The 13,579-nt window shown below is 52.3% G+C and overlaps 3 protein-coding genes across 5 annotated transcripts; 1 reads left to right on the plus strand and 2 right to left on the minus strand.

Annotated features, from left to right (window-relative positions):
* Nucleotides 1-5: 5 nt before the first annotated feature.
* ccne1 (cyclin E1) lies at nt 6-5,559 on the minus strand. 2 transcript variants are annotated; one of them, XM_085464629.1, is made up of 12 exons: nt 5,337-5,559; nt 4,818-4,868; nt 4,560-4,647; nt 4,082-4,144; nt 3,813-3,979; nt 3,567-3,702; nt 3,123-3,269; nt 2,938-3,033; nt 2,216-2,350; nt 1,987-2,098; nt 1,744-1,901; nt 6-575 (listed from the first exon to the last, which is right to left on the minus strand). In XM_085464629.1, exons 2-12 carry the CDS (start codon nt 4,829-4,831, stop codon nt 405-407), a joined length of 1,287 nt encoding a protein of 428 aa, XP_085320755.1. In that variant the 5' UTR covers nt 4,832-4,868; nt 5,337-5,559; the 3' UTR covers nt 6-404. The 2 variants fall into 2 exon arrangements, with proteins under 2 accessions (XP_085320755.1, XP_085320690.1); XM_085464564.1 differs by having other exon boundaries at nt 4,818-5,401.
* Nucleotides 5,560-6,498: 939 nt separating this feature from the next.
* On the plus strand, nt 6,499-11,863 carry LOC146718040 (uncharacterized protein F13E9.13, mitochondrial). Of its 2 annotated transcripts, XM_085464818.1 has the most exons (7): nt 6,499-7,213; nt 7,386-7,549; nt 8,557-8,639; nt 8,728-8,908; nt 8,996-9,146; nt 9,642-9,769; nt 11,673-11,863. In XM_085464818.1, exons 1-7 carry the CDS (start codon nt 7,032-7,034, stop codon nt 11,861-11,863), a joined length of 1,080 nt encoding a protein of 359 aa, XP_085320944.1. In that variant the 5' UTR covers nt 6,499-7,031. The 2 variants fall into 2 exon arrangements, with proteins under 2 accessions (XP_085320944.1, XP_085320870.1); XM_085464744.1 differs by lacking the exon at nt 6,499-7,213 and having other exon boundaries at nt 7,220-7,549.
* Nucleotides 11,864-11,898: 35 nt separating this feature from the next.
* LOC146718041 (tumor protein p53-inducible nuclear protein 1) lies at nt 11,899-12,995 on the minus strand. Its single transcript, XM_085464924.1, has 3 exons — nt 12,872-12,995; nt 12,653-12,797; nt 11,899-12,534 (listed from the first exon to the last, which is right to left on the minus strand). Exons 1-3 carry the CDS (start codon nt 12,993-12,995, stop codon nt 12,306-12,308), a joined length of 498 nt encoding a protein of 165 aa, XP_085321050.1. The 3' UTR covers nt 11,899-12,305.
* Nucleotides 12,996-13,579: the final 584 nt, after the last annotated feature.

The following is a 13,579-nucleotide window of genomic DNA, read 5'->3' on the forward strand; positions in this document are numbered from 1 at the left end:
GCACGCACGCACGCACGCACACACACGCAGTTCCCATCATGCTCAGCCCACTTTATAGCAGCACGTAGAGCCAAACACGACCCTAGAAATAGTTTGGGGGCAAATGAGGCCACTAATAGATTTAAGCGCGCTCGCTCGCACTAAAGGTCTCCTCAGTTTGGCCTCTGCATAGAAAATAAAGGCGTGGTTGGACTTGATCCGAGCGTTCAGCAGCACCGCTAATAAAAAGCATGAAAACAAAGTCTCTTCTGCTCGCGCTCAGACCGGAGCTTAAGCACGTCCCCATGGCGGTGACGCGTCTCCTCGCTGCTGTTTCCCTCCCTGGAATTAAAAATTTAATCTCAGCTGAAACTCAAATCCAACACGCCGAGCTTTCCTGTCCCGCCGGCGTCAGCAGCGCTCTGCTACTGGGGGGGCGGAGACTCCATGCTGGCTCTGATCTTAACCACGGTGGCCTCGCCTCGATCCGGCTCTTCGGTCTTCTCGCTGCTCAGGGGCGGAGTCAAGACGCCCGAGGGGACGGGGCAGCCGCCGTGACACTGCAGCTCCACCTCCTGGTAGGAGTACGCCTTTTCCTGTAACACAGCAGGAACACGCATGTGAAAAAGCACACGTTTGGACCTTTTTCCACATTTACTACATCCTGTCCCCATCGACACCTGCGGTACACGCCCAGGAGTCTACATAACTCCGCCCTCTATCTGCCACCTGCGATGACCGCTCAGGCCTTAACCTCGCTGCAACCCATGCTGGAAAAAACGACGTAAGTTTTCCTCGGCTCTCAGGAGGAAACGGAAACAATCCTGAGCAGTTTTCTGGATCCTGTCTTTAAAGTTTTTGTGTGAGCATTTAATGTCATTTTTTTCAACCATTAAAGCGCCGATCGGTCATCGCCGCCGCGACGGAGTTCTTCTGCTTCGAGCTCGTTTAACCAGAGGTGGCAGCGCGTTTCACGTTTTTCTGCCGTCGTTCATCATTTTTACAAAATTATTCTGTCTGAATTTCTGCTCTGATATTAACGCTTTGGGGGTCAACGCACACGTGGGCGTGTCCTAATCACACGACCAATGTAAGGCGACATGGAAATGCAGTGATCTATAGACAAGTTTTTAAACTTCCCCTTGTGGGACTAATAAAGGTATCTCATCTTGTGTCGAGAGGCCACGTAGATCCAGAGATGATAAAAAATCTCTGGATCTACGTCCCAGCCTGCAGGCGTCAGGCTGGGACGTGCTCCTCTGTCTTATAGTGGACAGAAACTATTTTTTGGAGCGGCACAAATACAAATAAAACTTGTGTGACTCTTATTTGATGCAGAACAGCTGGTTGTTCTGTAAATACTTTGAAATGGTTATAAAAAATATGCTTGGCTGCATTTTTCGGTAAATGGCTGCAAAAAACTTTATTTGCAAAACTTGTGCATAGTTTTGCAAACTTACAATTTATATTTGCATTTCAAGTTATGAAAATTATTCTTTAAACATGTTTGTGTTTGTTACAGTAAAAAATAAAACTCTGATTTTATGTTTGTCTGATTTCAGATCAGTTGTGTTAACACGGTAAACTGAGACACGAGGTTGTCCTGAAAGAACGAAACCAAACAAGGCGAGAAGCTGTTTTAAAGGTGAAATAGTCAAAAACAGCCGATTGTGCCCCGGAGCGACAAACTTATCAATAAAGTTACAAACCGGTGACTGTGAGGGGAAATAAACAAACGCACGCACACACAGCTGTTGGACCTACCAGCCAGGCCACGTAGGGGGCGTGTGTCTGGATGTTGTGCATGTCATCCGCAGAGATTCCCGGGAACGTTTTCATCGGCGAGCTGCCGACCTCTCGCAGCGCCATCGCAAACGGCACCATCCACCTCACGCACTCCTCCACCTCCACCCTCTTCAGAGCTGCACGGACAGAAGGAGGAGGAGGTGAGTCGGGGTGGAGTCACACCAGCAGGGACAAACAGGAAGTGTGGAAAAGGATTTTTACCTGACACGGTCTCCACCAGCTCCAGGGACGAGAAGTGAAAGAGCGCCGAAGCAGCGAGAACGCCGTTAGAAAACTCGAGGCAGCGCACGTCCAGCATGCACAGGTCCAACAACTGAAAGCAGACGCACCATCAGAGACACTCGGCGGGAGACAGACGGTCCCACCTCAGCGAGAGACGCTCGTCTCCGAGCACATCGGCACAATTCATTTATGGTAACAGACGCCGTACCTCTGCGATGTGCGTGAAGGTGGCCTGCGGGTATCTGGGGAGGAGGAGCTCGTCCGCGTCCTTCAGGTAAGCCACCTGCATGTAAACATTGAGCCAGGACACGGGAGTCTGTGGGCTCAGGCTCCACTTCAGCTCCTAGAGAGAAGACGAGTCCACGTTAGACACCCAAATCTCCCATCTGACGCAGGTTTAAGGGCTGCGATGACAGAATGACATCACGAAATGATGCGTTCACAGCTTTGGCCGTTTGCTGGTTGTTGAATAGTTTTGTGAGCTTTAACCTGAGATTGTGTTGTTTCTGACGAAATACATTTATATTCAAAATAGATCCAGGATTTAAGGAATCGAGATCACTTGATTCAAACTAAAATTGATTTTTTTTTAAACACAATGAGCATCATTAAACTGCTCAGATGGCTCCGCCCCTTCCTGAGCCTGGTTCTCCTGGAGGTTTCTTCCTGTTTTTCCTTCCCACTGTCACCAGGTGCTGGCTCATAGAGGACCGTCTGGCTGCTGGGGCTTCTCTGTACCTGACCGTATAAAGCACCTTTGACGCTGCATAAATCAAGCTGAATTAAATGGACCAAACAGTGAAATTGTCACCGAGTCTTCAGCTGAGAAACCAAAGGAAACCTGATGACGCCACAGAGGCCGTGTCTCACAGGTGAGGACACAGGTGTGCTCAGAGGTCGGTTAAGGCCGAGGCAGGTCGTGCGTTTTACCTTCATGACGATGATCTCCATGCTGAGGATCTCGTCTTCTGTGCAGGCCTCGTCTGTCACGTAGGCAAACTGGTGGACTTTGGGAGGATACATCTCCTGGGAGAGAAACATTTAAAGATAAGAAACGCAGCAGACACGCCGCAACAAAGCACCCGCACGGTACCGAAGAGCTCCGCCCTCCCCACCTCGACTTTGGCGGCAATGAACAGGCAGGTGATGCCGATGAGCTGCAGCGTGGATTTGAGGACGTTCCTCTGGGTGGCCATGAAGCGATCAAAGTAGTCCTGAGCGAGGTGGTACGTCTCCCTGTGCAGCCTATAGACCTCACTCACCTGACACACACACACACACACACACACACACACACACACACACACACACACACACACACACACACACACACACACACACACACACACACACCTTGAGTACATTAAGGTGACTGCATCTTTACTGTTTATTCTTAGATGAATGATTTCATGGTTTCCGGGACGCCGAGCTGCGTCTGCCGTGGATCGTCCACAGTAAAACCTGCAGCCTGAAGCTAAAGGTTAGCGTAAAGCTAAAATCTCACGTATAGACACACCTGAGATCAGGTGGCGCTGCAGGTTCACAGACTCAGTACTGACCTCCATGAGCCAGTCCAGGAGGATGGCCCTCATCTTGGGCTGCAGGTGTGGATGTTTGTCCATCATGTGGACATCTCTGGTGTAGGACTTGTCCTTCTCCAGCATGTTGTTCCACACGGCGTCCTTACTGGCCCAGCTGACAGACACAGAGTCAAACAGATCGCTGACACGGGACAGGTACAGGTGACAGATTAAAGGAAAACACCCCCGACCACTGAGGGCTGAGCAGCCATCAGCACCACTCACCAGAGCGCGGGCAGTGGCGCGTGGTGCACGGGTGTCACACATGTGGTGTGGAAGCTGTAATGAGGAAAGCTGGCGTTGACCAGGGGGACGAGCGGGCACTCCTCCTGATCAGGCGTGGAGATCCACCTCTGCGGACTCACGCGATCAGCTGCAGGACTCCAGCCCGGCTGGGAGACAGGAAGAGCTCGGTTAGAGTCGAAGAAGGGTGGAGGAGGAACACACGCCTCCAAGACTGTGGGCGTGGAGTCGCTGCAGGTAATTAGACCCACCTCACACTCGCGCTGCTTCTTCTTCGTCATCTCTGCTACCTCCTCATCCAGATCCGGTAAAACCTGAGGAACAAACAGAAAAGAAGGAACCCTGGAGTTATCGTTCTCATGCTTTTGTTATTTGGAGGCGCCCCTCCTGTGGACCGCGCTTGGTGTCAGGTGATCAGCCTTCAAATCGTCTTCCTGGCAAAGCTAATAAGTTAGGGCTGGATCAGGTGACCGCTGACCTTCGGGCTGCAGTTACAAAAAACCTGAGCTTAAAGACGCGCTCTGCGCCTCCGTGCTGTTCACCATCTCCCCTCAGATGAAGGCCCACTGCTTCTGTCAGCTCTCCTCACTGTGGCTCTAATATGATGTCCAACATTGTTGGAACCCTGCGTGACCCTCTTTGTGACAAAACACATCAATGACCCACCCCAGCAGAGTGTGTGTGTGGGGGGCCCTGCTGGAGCCTCTGTCAGCCTTTCAGGACACTCACAATAGCAACATCTGCCTTCCTCTTCCTCGGTCGGACTGTGGTGTGTTTGGGGGCCTCGGCAGGAGCACTCTTCGCTTCTGTGTCTTCCCTGAAACAAGCAAAGCAAACAGCAGCTGTTAGCGAGCGCTGCCATATCCACAATCAGCCGAACAAACCCGGGTTAGCACGGGTAAACGCTCACACGGTCCAGAAACAACAGGCTAGTTAGCCCGTGAGGCTAAAGCTCCTGGTGGCTCTTCCTGCGTGGGCCAAACTCACCGTGTTCCTCTCATTATAGTCGGGGCCGTGGAAGCGTCCGTGGGAGCAAACCTGTGGACGACAAACGACTTGAAATTTAGACTTAAACAGCCGTAAAAGTGCGACGTACAGCGGCCCCAACCCCCACTCCGAGCCGCCTTCCTCCCGACAAAGCCCGGCTCAGCCTGGCGCGGAGAGCGGGGCAGCAGGCCGCTTCCAAGTGCCCCCAAAGCCCCCCCACCGGACCTCGGAGACCCGGGAAACTGCCCCGACATCCACGCCACACCGAGCAAGGTTGGTCTGAGGCGGCCACGGGGCTCGGTTAACCGAAAACAGCGATATTTTACCGAGTCCGGCTGCACATCATGGCCGCCTGATGCGGACACGGAGCGGCCAACAAAGAGCCGAACCCCCGGGGGCTGTCCACGTCTGGACCGGAGACCGTGGGGGTTTAACGTGGGAGCCTGGGTCACATTACGCTGCAGGCAATCAAGCCCCAATTCTACTCACGCAAACTTTTAGCCAGCTGCAGAAACTCACCTCAAGTTCCTCCCTTGAAGTTCACCCTGCTCCGCCGAGAGCTCCAAAGGAAGGTTTAACCCCGCAGTGGGTTCCCCTCGGGTTCTCCAAGTGTGTTCTCCAGGTGTGTGCTCTCTGTCCTCCGGTGCTCTCCTGCTCGCGGTGCCCGGGATTCTGAGCTTAGGCCGGGCTAACTGCTCCGAGCTGGCGCCTCGCAGAGCGCAGATGAGCTCCACGTCAGGAGGCGTAGATTCCAGTTGGCGCTAAATCTCCACCCTCTGCGCCGCTTTACAGCCGCATTGAGCTGCGTCACCTCAGCCGCTCACCTGTGCAGGGCACGCGGCAGGTATGCTGGCTGAACTCTACGCGGATGGTCGCGAGCGTGAAGGAAACGGTGAGTTTTTAGTTTTGCCGGTAAAAATGGGGGCGTGAGTGCCGCGCTGACAGCTGCGAGGGGCGGATCTTCGCAGACCGGAAGCGCTCGGGCACCGCGTGGCTGTGTGTCAGATGTAAACAAAGGCAGAAGCGGCGCAGAAAGACGCGGAAAACGACGCAAAGCGGGCAGAATGACGCAGCAAGTGAGCGAGCGGGTTCCGTGCGCGTTACCTTCAGTGTCTGTCACGGGACCGGGTTGTGATTCAGCGGGAAAATGAAGCGTATCGCCTCCCACATGTCCACTGCGGGCTGCCGTACTCGCCCCGCCTCCGACCGTAACGGAGTGACCCGCTCAGCCGCCTCCGGACTCCTCCCCGGGCTCCCAACTTCACCATTAAATCTGATAAAGTGGCAGGAGGCGAACCAACCTTTGACGTCAGCAAATCTGTGGCTGCTGGTCACGTGATCACATGACAGCGTCCTCACACGGTTGTTGCTGCAGGCTGAATATGATAATTCATTAGGCCGTGGTTTTAATAACCAGCTTATACAGGAAATGCAATAACGTCACATCGGTACCATCCTTCCTCCTGCTGCTGAGACATGACCCGTAACAGAGCTCAGCATCTGCATTTACAAACACAGCAGCACAGGTCAGGACAGTGGAGACTTCCACGATGATCCCTCTGAGCTGTGGGAAGCACCGAGGCTTCCTCGTGATTTACAGACAGCTCTGATCACGGGAGGAGAAATGGAGCAGGAGTAATCCTGAAGGAGGAGCCTGAGCAGTGCTGTGGAGGTGAGGAGTAACAGGCAAGGTCACCAGTATGAAGCGTGAGGTCGAAGGGTGTCAGTGTGTACGCCCCACAGGGTGGAGGTCAGAGGGGTGGAGGAAGGTACAGAAGGTGTGATCTGAGCGAGATATGAGACTGAGGTGGTGTCAGGGAGGATGTAGCTGGACAGTATCGGATGGTTGACTGCAGGGTGACTTTGGACATCAAGAAGAGCAAGTGAGTGAAGGAAGGATGCTGGGAAAGTAAAGCTGAGGGAAACTGCAGGGAGTGTCCTCTGGACAAAGGAAGGAGGACAAGGAGGCTTGGTGTGGACCCAAAGCAATGAACGGTGCACTAGAGAGGTGAAGAAGGCAGGGCGGAGCGGGTGGAGATGAATGTCAGGGGTGATTCGTGACGGAAGGGTAGCAGCACGAGACAAAGGGAAGGTTCAAAGACAGCAGTGAGCTCTGCTGTTTGGAGATGGCAGAGGATGAGCTGAAGATGTTCAGACGTTCACTGGGAGTGAGAAGGAGGAGTCCATCAGAGGAGCAGCTGAGAGTCAGAGAGGATGAGATGGTTTGAGCATGTGCAGAGGAGGGAGGGTGATGGAGCTGCCAGGCGCAGAACGACTGCTTTGAGTTTCCTGCGGTCGGCACGGAGCTTCGAGGTTTGCGGCTATATGAAGAATAGAAGTTTTAATAAGTGGGTGAAAGTGGAGGAAGGTGAGTCTGAGAGGAAACCCAGAGCCAGGTGAGTGCAGACAAACATTAATGGTTAAACTTCAGCTTCCTCAGAGAGCGTAAAAGTTAAATAGATGAGACACGTCCTGCTGGCCCTGATTTACAGCCAGGAAACTTGTTCCAGAGATGATTGTGTTCGTGTCTTCGGTGAAGCTGAAATACTCTTTTTGTTTGGTGAACAGAACAAAGTCGACCTTTGGTCAGTCACATGACCCCCTCCTGAGAACGACACAAACAGGTTTCATTCTGTGGCGTCTGCACAGAAAGGGAAGGATGAAGTTTTTGGAGCTGTTTGGGCGTCTAAAATCCGTCGTTATCGGAATGATTCACGTGAAAGCGTTGCCAGGTAACAGAGTCCACCTGTCGGCGTCCTCCAGGTTCAGGTGAAGTGTTTGGTCGTGGCAGGGGGAGGTCAGTAAGAGCACAGAGGTTTGCAAAATGTGGTTTCAGGGTGAGCTGGCGTCCAGCTTCGCGTGGGCCTGCGCGTCATCAGGTTAAGACAACATCGCACATTCTGATTGGCTCAGATTTAGCTGATATGTGACATTTTCCTGCGTACGCTGCGCTCAGACATGAACTTGATTAAGTCAGACGTGTAACATTTCAGCCTCGCACACCGGTGTGGTCGCCCTGTGACGGGGCAGTTAAACTTTATTTAACCAGGACAATGTGAGTCGAGATCAAACATCCCTTTTGCAGGCTGAGACTCGCAGCAGTACGATCGACCTTAACTTCATACGAAGATACACGGCAACAAAATACACAATAAGTACATCGATGCAGACGATGACCCACCCTGAACCCTGAACCTCGGCCCCGTTCTCCTGTCCAAACAAGGCCTGCTCTCACTTTTTCTGCTGTCATGACCTTTGACCTTTCACACACTAACACACACTTTCTGCACGCTCTGACCTTGGGGTAAACTTGCTGGGACGTCCACTCGTAGGAATATTTTGGGATTGTGTTAACAGACCTGAACACGGTCGCCCTGCAAACAGACCAAAGCTCTGCTTTTACAGAGGCGCTCACACCGCTGATGATCAGTTAGTCAATAACCTGCATCGATTAGCAGCAGCTGATAGTTTCTCACACGCTGCGTTTTGGTTTAGTGTTGAATAAATAATGACACGCTGTAAATATGCGGTGTTTTGTTGTTCGTCCAGGTGATCATGGTTGTGTCCTGATGTGTCACCAGGTGTACTCGTGACTTTGAGTAGGAGGAGCTGCAGAGAAAAACATCACAGTTTGCGCTCGTATTCTTGTACATGCATGATGTGCACATCGGTGCCCACATCCTTAAGTGTTGAGGGTACTCTTTGAGACCCTTTATAACAGGCTCCTCCTCTTCCTCAGGTAGCCCACTGGGCTCTTTGAAAATGTCTGAAATCAGCGAGGCGGCGTGCCGGGAGGCAGCGATCTACAGAGACGCAGGGGTTGTACGTTTGTGCACGTTGTTTGCGTTCCTCACAGCTCTGCAGTCTGCACAGGCGAGGCGCTAACCGAACCTCCAATCCCGTCTTTCAGGATGGACTGATCGTTGAAAACATGCACGATGTGCCGTACTCTCTGAGCGCGGGCCCCGAGGTGAGCGCCTGCATGACCGCCGTCTGCTGCAGCGTTAGGGCCGCCTGTCCGTCCCTGCCTATAGGAGCGCAGATCCTGACTGCAGCCAATCAGCAGGCTCTGGCTGTGGCTCTGGCTTCAGGTTCAGTTGTTCATTCAGTTCATGTTGATGTGTTTGGAAAGATGCAGGACGTGTGATCAGCACGGTGACGGCGCTGTGTGCTTCCAGGCCTGGACTTCATCAGGGCTGAGGCCTTCGTCTTTGCTCACGTGGCAGACGAAGGCCTCCTGAACGCCGGCGCCGGGGAGTTACTGCGGTACCGCAAACAGATCGGAGCTGAGCACGTGCAGATCTTCACCGACATCAAGAAGAAGCACAGGTGAGGTCACCTGCTGTGCAGTTATAGTAAAGAATGAAGTACTCAGTGATGCAAGAAGACGTGAAAACACTTCCTGTGTCTGAGTACAGCTGCAGATAATCAGGATGAGCGGCCGGCCAACAGTCATTCATGCCTGTCACAGCTGAGCTTTCAGGCACTGGGACGTGAATGGGGCCAGCCTGGGCGAGAGAGGTGTTAAAATGTGTGTCAGCACTTTGGCGAGCTCTTAGGCCGTCCTGGATGTTGCCTGGACCTGCGGCTTTCATGTTGATGGTCCCCTGTGGTGTCCTTCTGGTGTCTACTGCAGACACACTGAAGGGCAGCTCACCTGCTGCTGTGGGAGGAGCATCCACCCCACTGAGCAGCAAATCATGAAACTTTCACACACCTCACACAAGGTTTGATTTCTATTACAGTGCAAACCACTTATCATCTCCAGTGTGTAACATCCACACATGCCTCTGTGTGTGTGTGTGTGTGTGTGTGTGTTTCCAGCTCTCACGCCCTGACGTCAGACGTGAGCGTCGCAGAGACGGCGCGTGCTGCTGAGTTCTTCCTCTCAGACGGCGTCATCATCACAGGAGCAGCCACAGGACTGCAGGCCGACCCCGAGGAGCTCCGAGGTCCCGCCCCTGCCGCACACACGCACACTCTGTCCAGATGTTAGCCTGACTCTCGTCACTCACTGCATTTTATCACTTTATCATCTACAATCAGAATCCTAGCAGCTTCTCGTCACTGCTGAGATTAACGCTGCAGAATATAAAAAGGAGACATTACAAGGATTTTTATTTTGAAATTAAAATCTGAAGTTAAAATCTCAGGTCAGGTGACTCCTGTTAGAGCTGCAGCAAGGATTCACCTGCATGCAGCACAGAAACAGCTGATTGGCTCTGCAGGGTTCAGGTGTGTCTTCATCAGCTGTGCTGCGTGGGCGGATGCACACTTCACTTTATTCTCAGAACAGTATTTCACAACATATCAGACATTTTTTTTAAGCCCCCTCACCTCAGGTCCTCCTGCTTTTACCCCGTTTGTCCAGAAGAGGTCCCCCTCACCCCGAGGGAGAGAGGGCCGCGGGTCGCACTCGAACCACTGAGCTAAACCGGCGCCCAAAGAGTCTGAATTTTAAATGTCACACTCACAGCAGGGGGTCAAGCCCACCTGAGCTGTTTGTGGGAGGTAAATCCACTCGTTTTTCCCTCTGTGTCTTTAAGTGATCAGAGTAGAAAAGAACCAGTCCATTTCCTATCGAAAGCTTAGAAATGAAAGTCATGGCTCCACCGACATTCACTGAGATAAACCCAGAGCTATACCTGCCCTCAGGTGTTACTGATGAGTGCCGTGTTTTTGTGCTTCCTCATCTGTAGGTCCATTTCCTGTTTAAAACATTTAAGCAATCAGCGTTGAGGTGCTGCTCTGCAGCTTCATGCAGCTTCATGCACAGGACCATAAATCCTGCAGTAATCAGTCAGTAAGGTTTGTATCAGCTCAGGTTACTGAGTCTGAACTCTGCACCGCATCCTCGCAGCAGCAGCCAGGATATTTATAGCAGCCGGACACTCAAGCCTGTAAACAGTCTGAGGGCTGTACATGCCACTGCTGCGCGCGCACACACACACACACACACAGGTGCTGGTCATGTTCAGACACATTCACCAGGTCACGCGTGTGAGCGGAGGTTCACTGAGTGCAGCTCTGCAGGTGGTGAAGGCGTCTGAAGCGTATTTTCTATTCTGTCACACTCTAATGTGTCAGTCTTATATCTGCCACACCCCTCTGCGCACAGGCAGGAGACTCTGGCAGGTCAGAGAGGGCACGCCTCAGGTGAGCAAAGTCATTATGAAGCCAGAGAATATGCATGCAGTGAGCCTGTTTGCACACACACTGTCCTGCACCGACCCAAAGGACCTGCGCAGCATGCAGTCAGATACCTTTGAGCTCCAAGGAGTTAGCACTCGGTGATGATGTTTATATAGCAGAGGCTGCTCCAGGCGAGATAAACAAACCACGCATGCTAGCAGCGGCTGCGTTTTAGTTAGCAATGCTTCAACCCAAGGTCCAAACAGCTGACAGTAAACGAGGCAAACGTATCAGAGACACGGCCCAAAGACCAGGTCCCAACACGGAGCCAGGAAAACACTCGGACTGTGTCAGGGAACAGAAGGATCATCAGAGTGGGAACAGGTGAGACTAATCAGGGTGGGTCACATATCGACTGAGAGGCAGGAAGTAGCACCACAGCAGCCCTCACCCCGACGCCTCTCTGTGCTGAGTCCAGCCTGCAGTGCGTTTAGTAGCGATCTACTAGATTCCTTTGTAATATTCAGAGGTTTAAATGAAATCTAAATGATCTAATTCAAATTCTAAACCTCGTTGCTCACAGCCTCAGGTGGACTTCAGGGTTTGTAAGTCTGGAGGGTTGAGATGCGTTCGTGTGCTGCTGGATGGTGGGAAACGAAGCTTTCGACTGCTGACGTGTTCTTAAATAGAAATTCATTAAAGTGATTTTTTCTGTTTTTCCAGACGTTTCCCAGTCTGTGGGAATCCCCGTGCTGATTGGCTCAGGAGTGACCTATGACAATGTCGAGAGCTACCTGGATGCAAACGCGATGATAGTGGGCTCCCACTTTAAGCTGGGCGGGCACTGGGCCAACGAGGTGGACCCGCAGCAGGTGAAGAGGTTCATGGGGAAAATCCGGAAGCTCCGGCAGTGAACGAGCCCCCACCATAAAGACACGCAGACCGCAGCTTTAGAAAATCTCAAAAACTTTATTTTGCTTTTTTAAAACATTTTATAAATACACACAAATAAAAATTAAAATCTCACATTTGTGTCAAATAAAAAGTAGAAAAGCAGCAGGAACGCTGCAAAGGTCAAGAGGTCAACTCATCACACACTTTAACACGCAGAAGAAGAAGAGCGAAGCCGCCAAAATGACAGATTTGAACACGGCGACAGAGCACGAAGCTCTGACATCATCAACATTAATCTGAGCAGTGACTGTTCTGCCGCGCGGCGCTCGCCCTGCTGACAATAAAGTTTACAGAAGAATGAAAAACGTGTGGTTCTTTCAGCTGTTTGATTACTGCACAGGAAGTGGTGAATGTCACGTGATGTAATGGCGAGGTGAAGCCTGAGCGGCGCCGATATTGGAGTCAGTAGTTGTAGAGACGCTGGCAGGGCTGCTTGAAGTGTCCGTAGCGCCGCTCTGCAGGGCAGAAGCGCGTCTTGGTGAGGTTCTGCCTGTGAAGGGCGCCGCGGCTCAGCTTCCTGCCTTCAGCACGGCTCCTGGCACGCTGCGCCGCCGGCAGCTGGATGTTGTACGGCAGAGGAAGCCCCCAGGCGGCGAGACGCCAGGATACATGCCGCCTTACCGCCACAGGCCTGGAGAGACACACAGGAAGCCACATTATAAACCACGCCCACCTGCCCTGCTGTCTTCTTCTGTGTTTGTAAAACTGGTTTCAGATTATCTGAATGAAAGCATCGTCAGCATCATAACCTTGAGGTTTCCTCTTCATCAGAGCCCGGCTCCTCCTCCTCGGCTCCACCCACCCCGCGTCTCATCTGGTAGACGGACATGCTCGGGTGTTCGATCAGCAGGTTCTCGAGGAGGTCCCCGTCTGGAGCCGACAGAAGCCCGTCCTCTGCATGAGGATCAGAGATGTTTAGAAGCATCGGCGCTGCAGCGTGTACACCTGAAGCAGGTTGACTTTCTCACCTGGCAGGGTAACGATGACCCAGCCCTCGTCCTCGAACTCCCGCAGCGTCTCGTGTTCTTCTCCTGCTGACTCCTGGTCCTCGCTGGCATTCCCGATAAGCTGAGCAAGAATCTTTCCGATCATCCCGACGTTTCTGACAGCACCTGTGGATAAAGAGCAGCACACAGGTGAGATCATCACAGGTAAAAAGCTTCCCTCATGACGCCGAGGCCTCAGAAACCTGAGCAGCTTGACCCCAGGTGATGTTCCACAAAGACAGGAAGCCGGGTCGTGACCTTTCACCTCCTGTTTCCACATTACTGCTCAACTGCAGTTTATAAGATCTTAAAATAATAAAACTTTATTTTCTATTAAACTGAGAACCGTTGTTCCTGTGCGTTTGTCCTGCTCACATGTTGACTGCAGCTCCGCTTCATCACGTGACCCTCAGCTTCATCGTGTTTACAGAAACATCTGCGCGTGAAACACAACAGAAGTGCACGCACTCACTAACAGACACGCGCCTCTGTGCGTGCGTGAGAAACAGACCTCGGCAGGACTCCGTGTACCTCCAGCTGGAACAAGCACCCTGCCCGTGCTCAGGTACGGCGGAACAGAGACTCTAACACTAACCGCGTGCAGGTCAAAGGTCACGCGTGGGTGTAACTAAAGATTCAGACCCACCTGCTCCGATAAGTCGATGTTTTCGCTGCTTTGAAGCTTCCGGT

This window comes from Copadichromis virginalis, linkage group LG1 (genome assembly GCF_057382275.1).
Source record: "Copadichromis virginalis isolate Kocher_CV1m ecotype Utaka linkage group LG1, C_Virginalis_male_GT1.1, whole genome shotgun sequence".
Lineage (NCBI taxonomy): Eukaryota > Metazoa > Chordata > Actinopteri > Cichliformes > Cichlidae > Copadichromis > Copadichromis virginalis.

Bases quoted from the DNA above. Each gene is read 5' to 3' on its own strand.
- ccne1 (XM_085464564.1), bottom strand. From the start codon at position 5,071: ATGTCGGGGCAGTTTCCCGGGTCTCCGAGGTCCGGTGGGGGGGCTTTG. The intron at 4,145-4,559 runs GTGAGTGTCCTG...TTTGTTCCTCAG, and splicing joins GGAAGGCAGATGTTGCTATT to GTTTTACCGGATCTGGATGA. The intron at 3,703-3,812 runs GTGAGTGGTGCT...TGTGTCTGTCAG, and splicing joins GCGCCACTGCCCGCGCTCTG to CTGGGCCAGTAAGGACGCCG.
- LOC146718040 (XM_085464818.1), top strand. From the start codon at position 7,032: ATGAGATGGTTTGAGCATGTGCAGAGGAGGGAGGGTGATGGAGCTGCC. The intron at 7,550-8,556 runs GTAACAGAGTCC...CCTCTTCCTCAG, and splicing joins TCACGTGAAAGCGTTGCCAG to GTAGCCCACTGGGCTCTTTG. The intron at 9,147-9,641 runs GTGAGGTCACCT...GTGTGTTTCCAG, and splicing joins GACATCAAGAAGAAGCACAG to CTCTCACGCCCTGACGTCAG.
- LOC146718041 (XM_085464924.1), bottom strand. From the start codon at position 12,995: ATGATCGGAAAGATTCTTGCTCAGCTTATCGGGAATGCCAGCGAGGAC. The intron at 12,798-12,871 runs GTGAGAAAGTCA...ATCCTCATGCAG, and splicing joins GGTCATCGTTACCCTGCCAG to AGGACGGGCTTCTGTCGGCT. The intron at 12,535-12,652 runs GTTATGATGCTG...GTGTCTCTCCAG, and splicing joins GATGAAGAGGAAACCTCAAG to GCCTGTGGCGGTAAGGCGGC.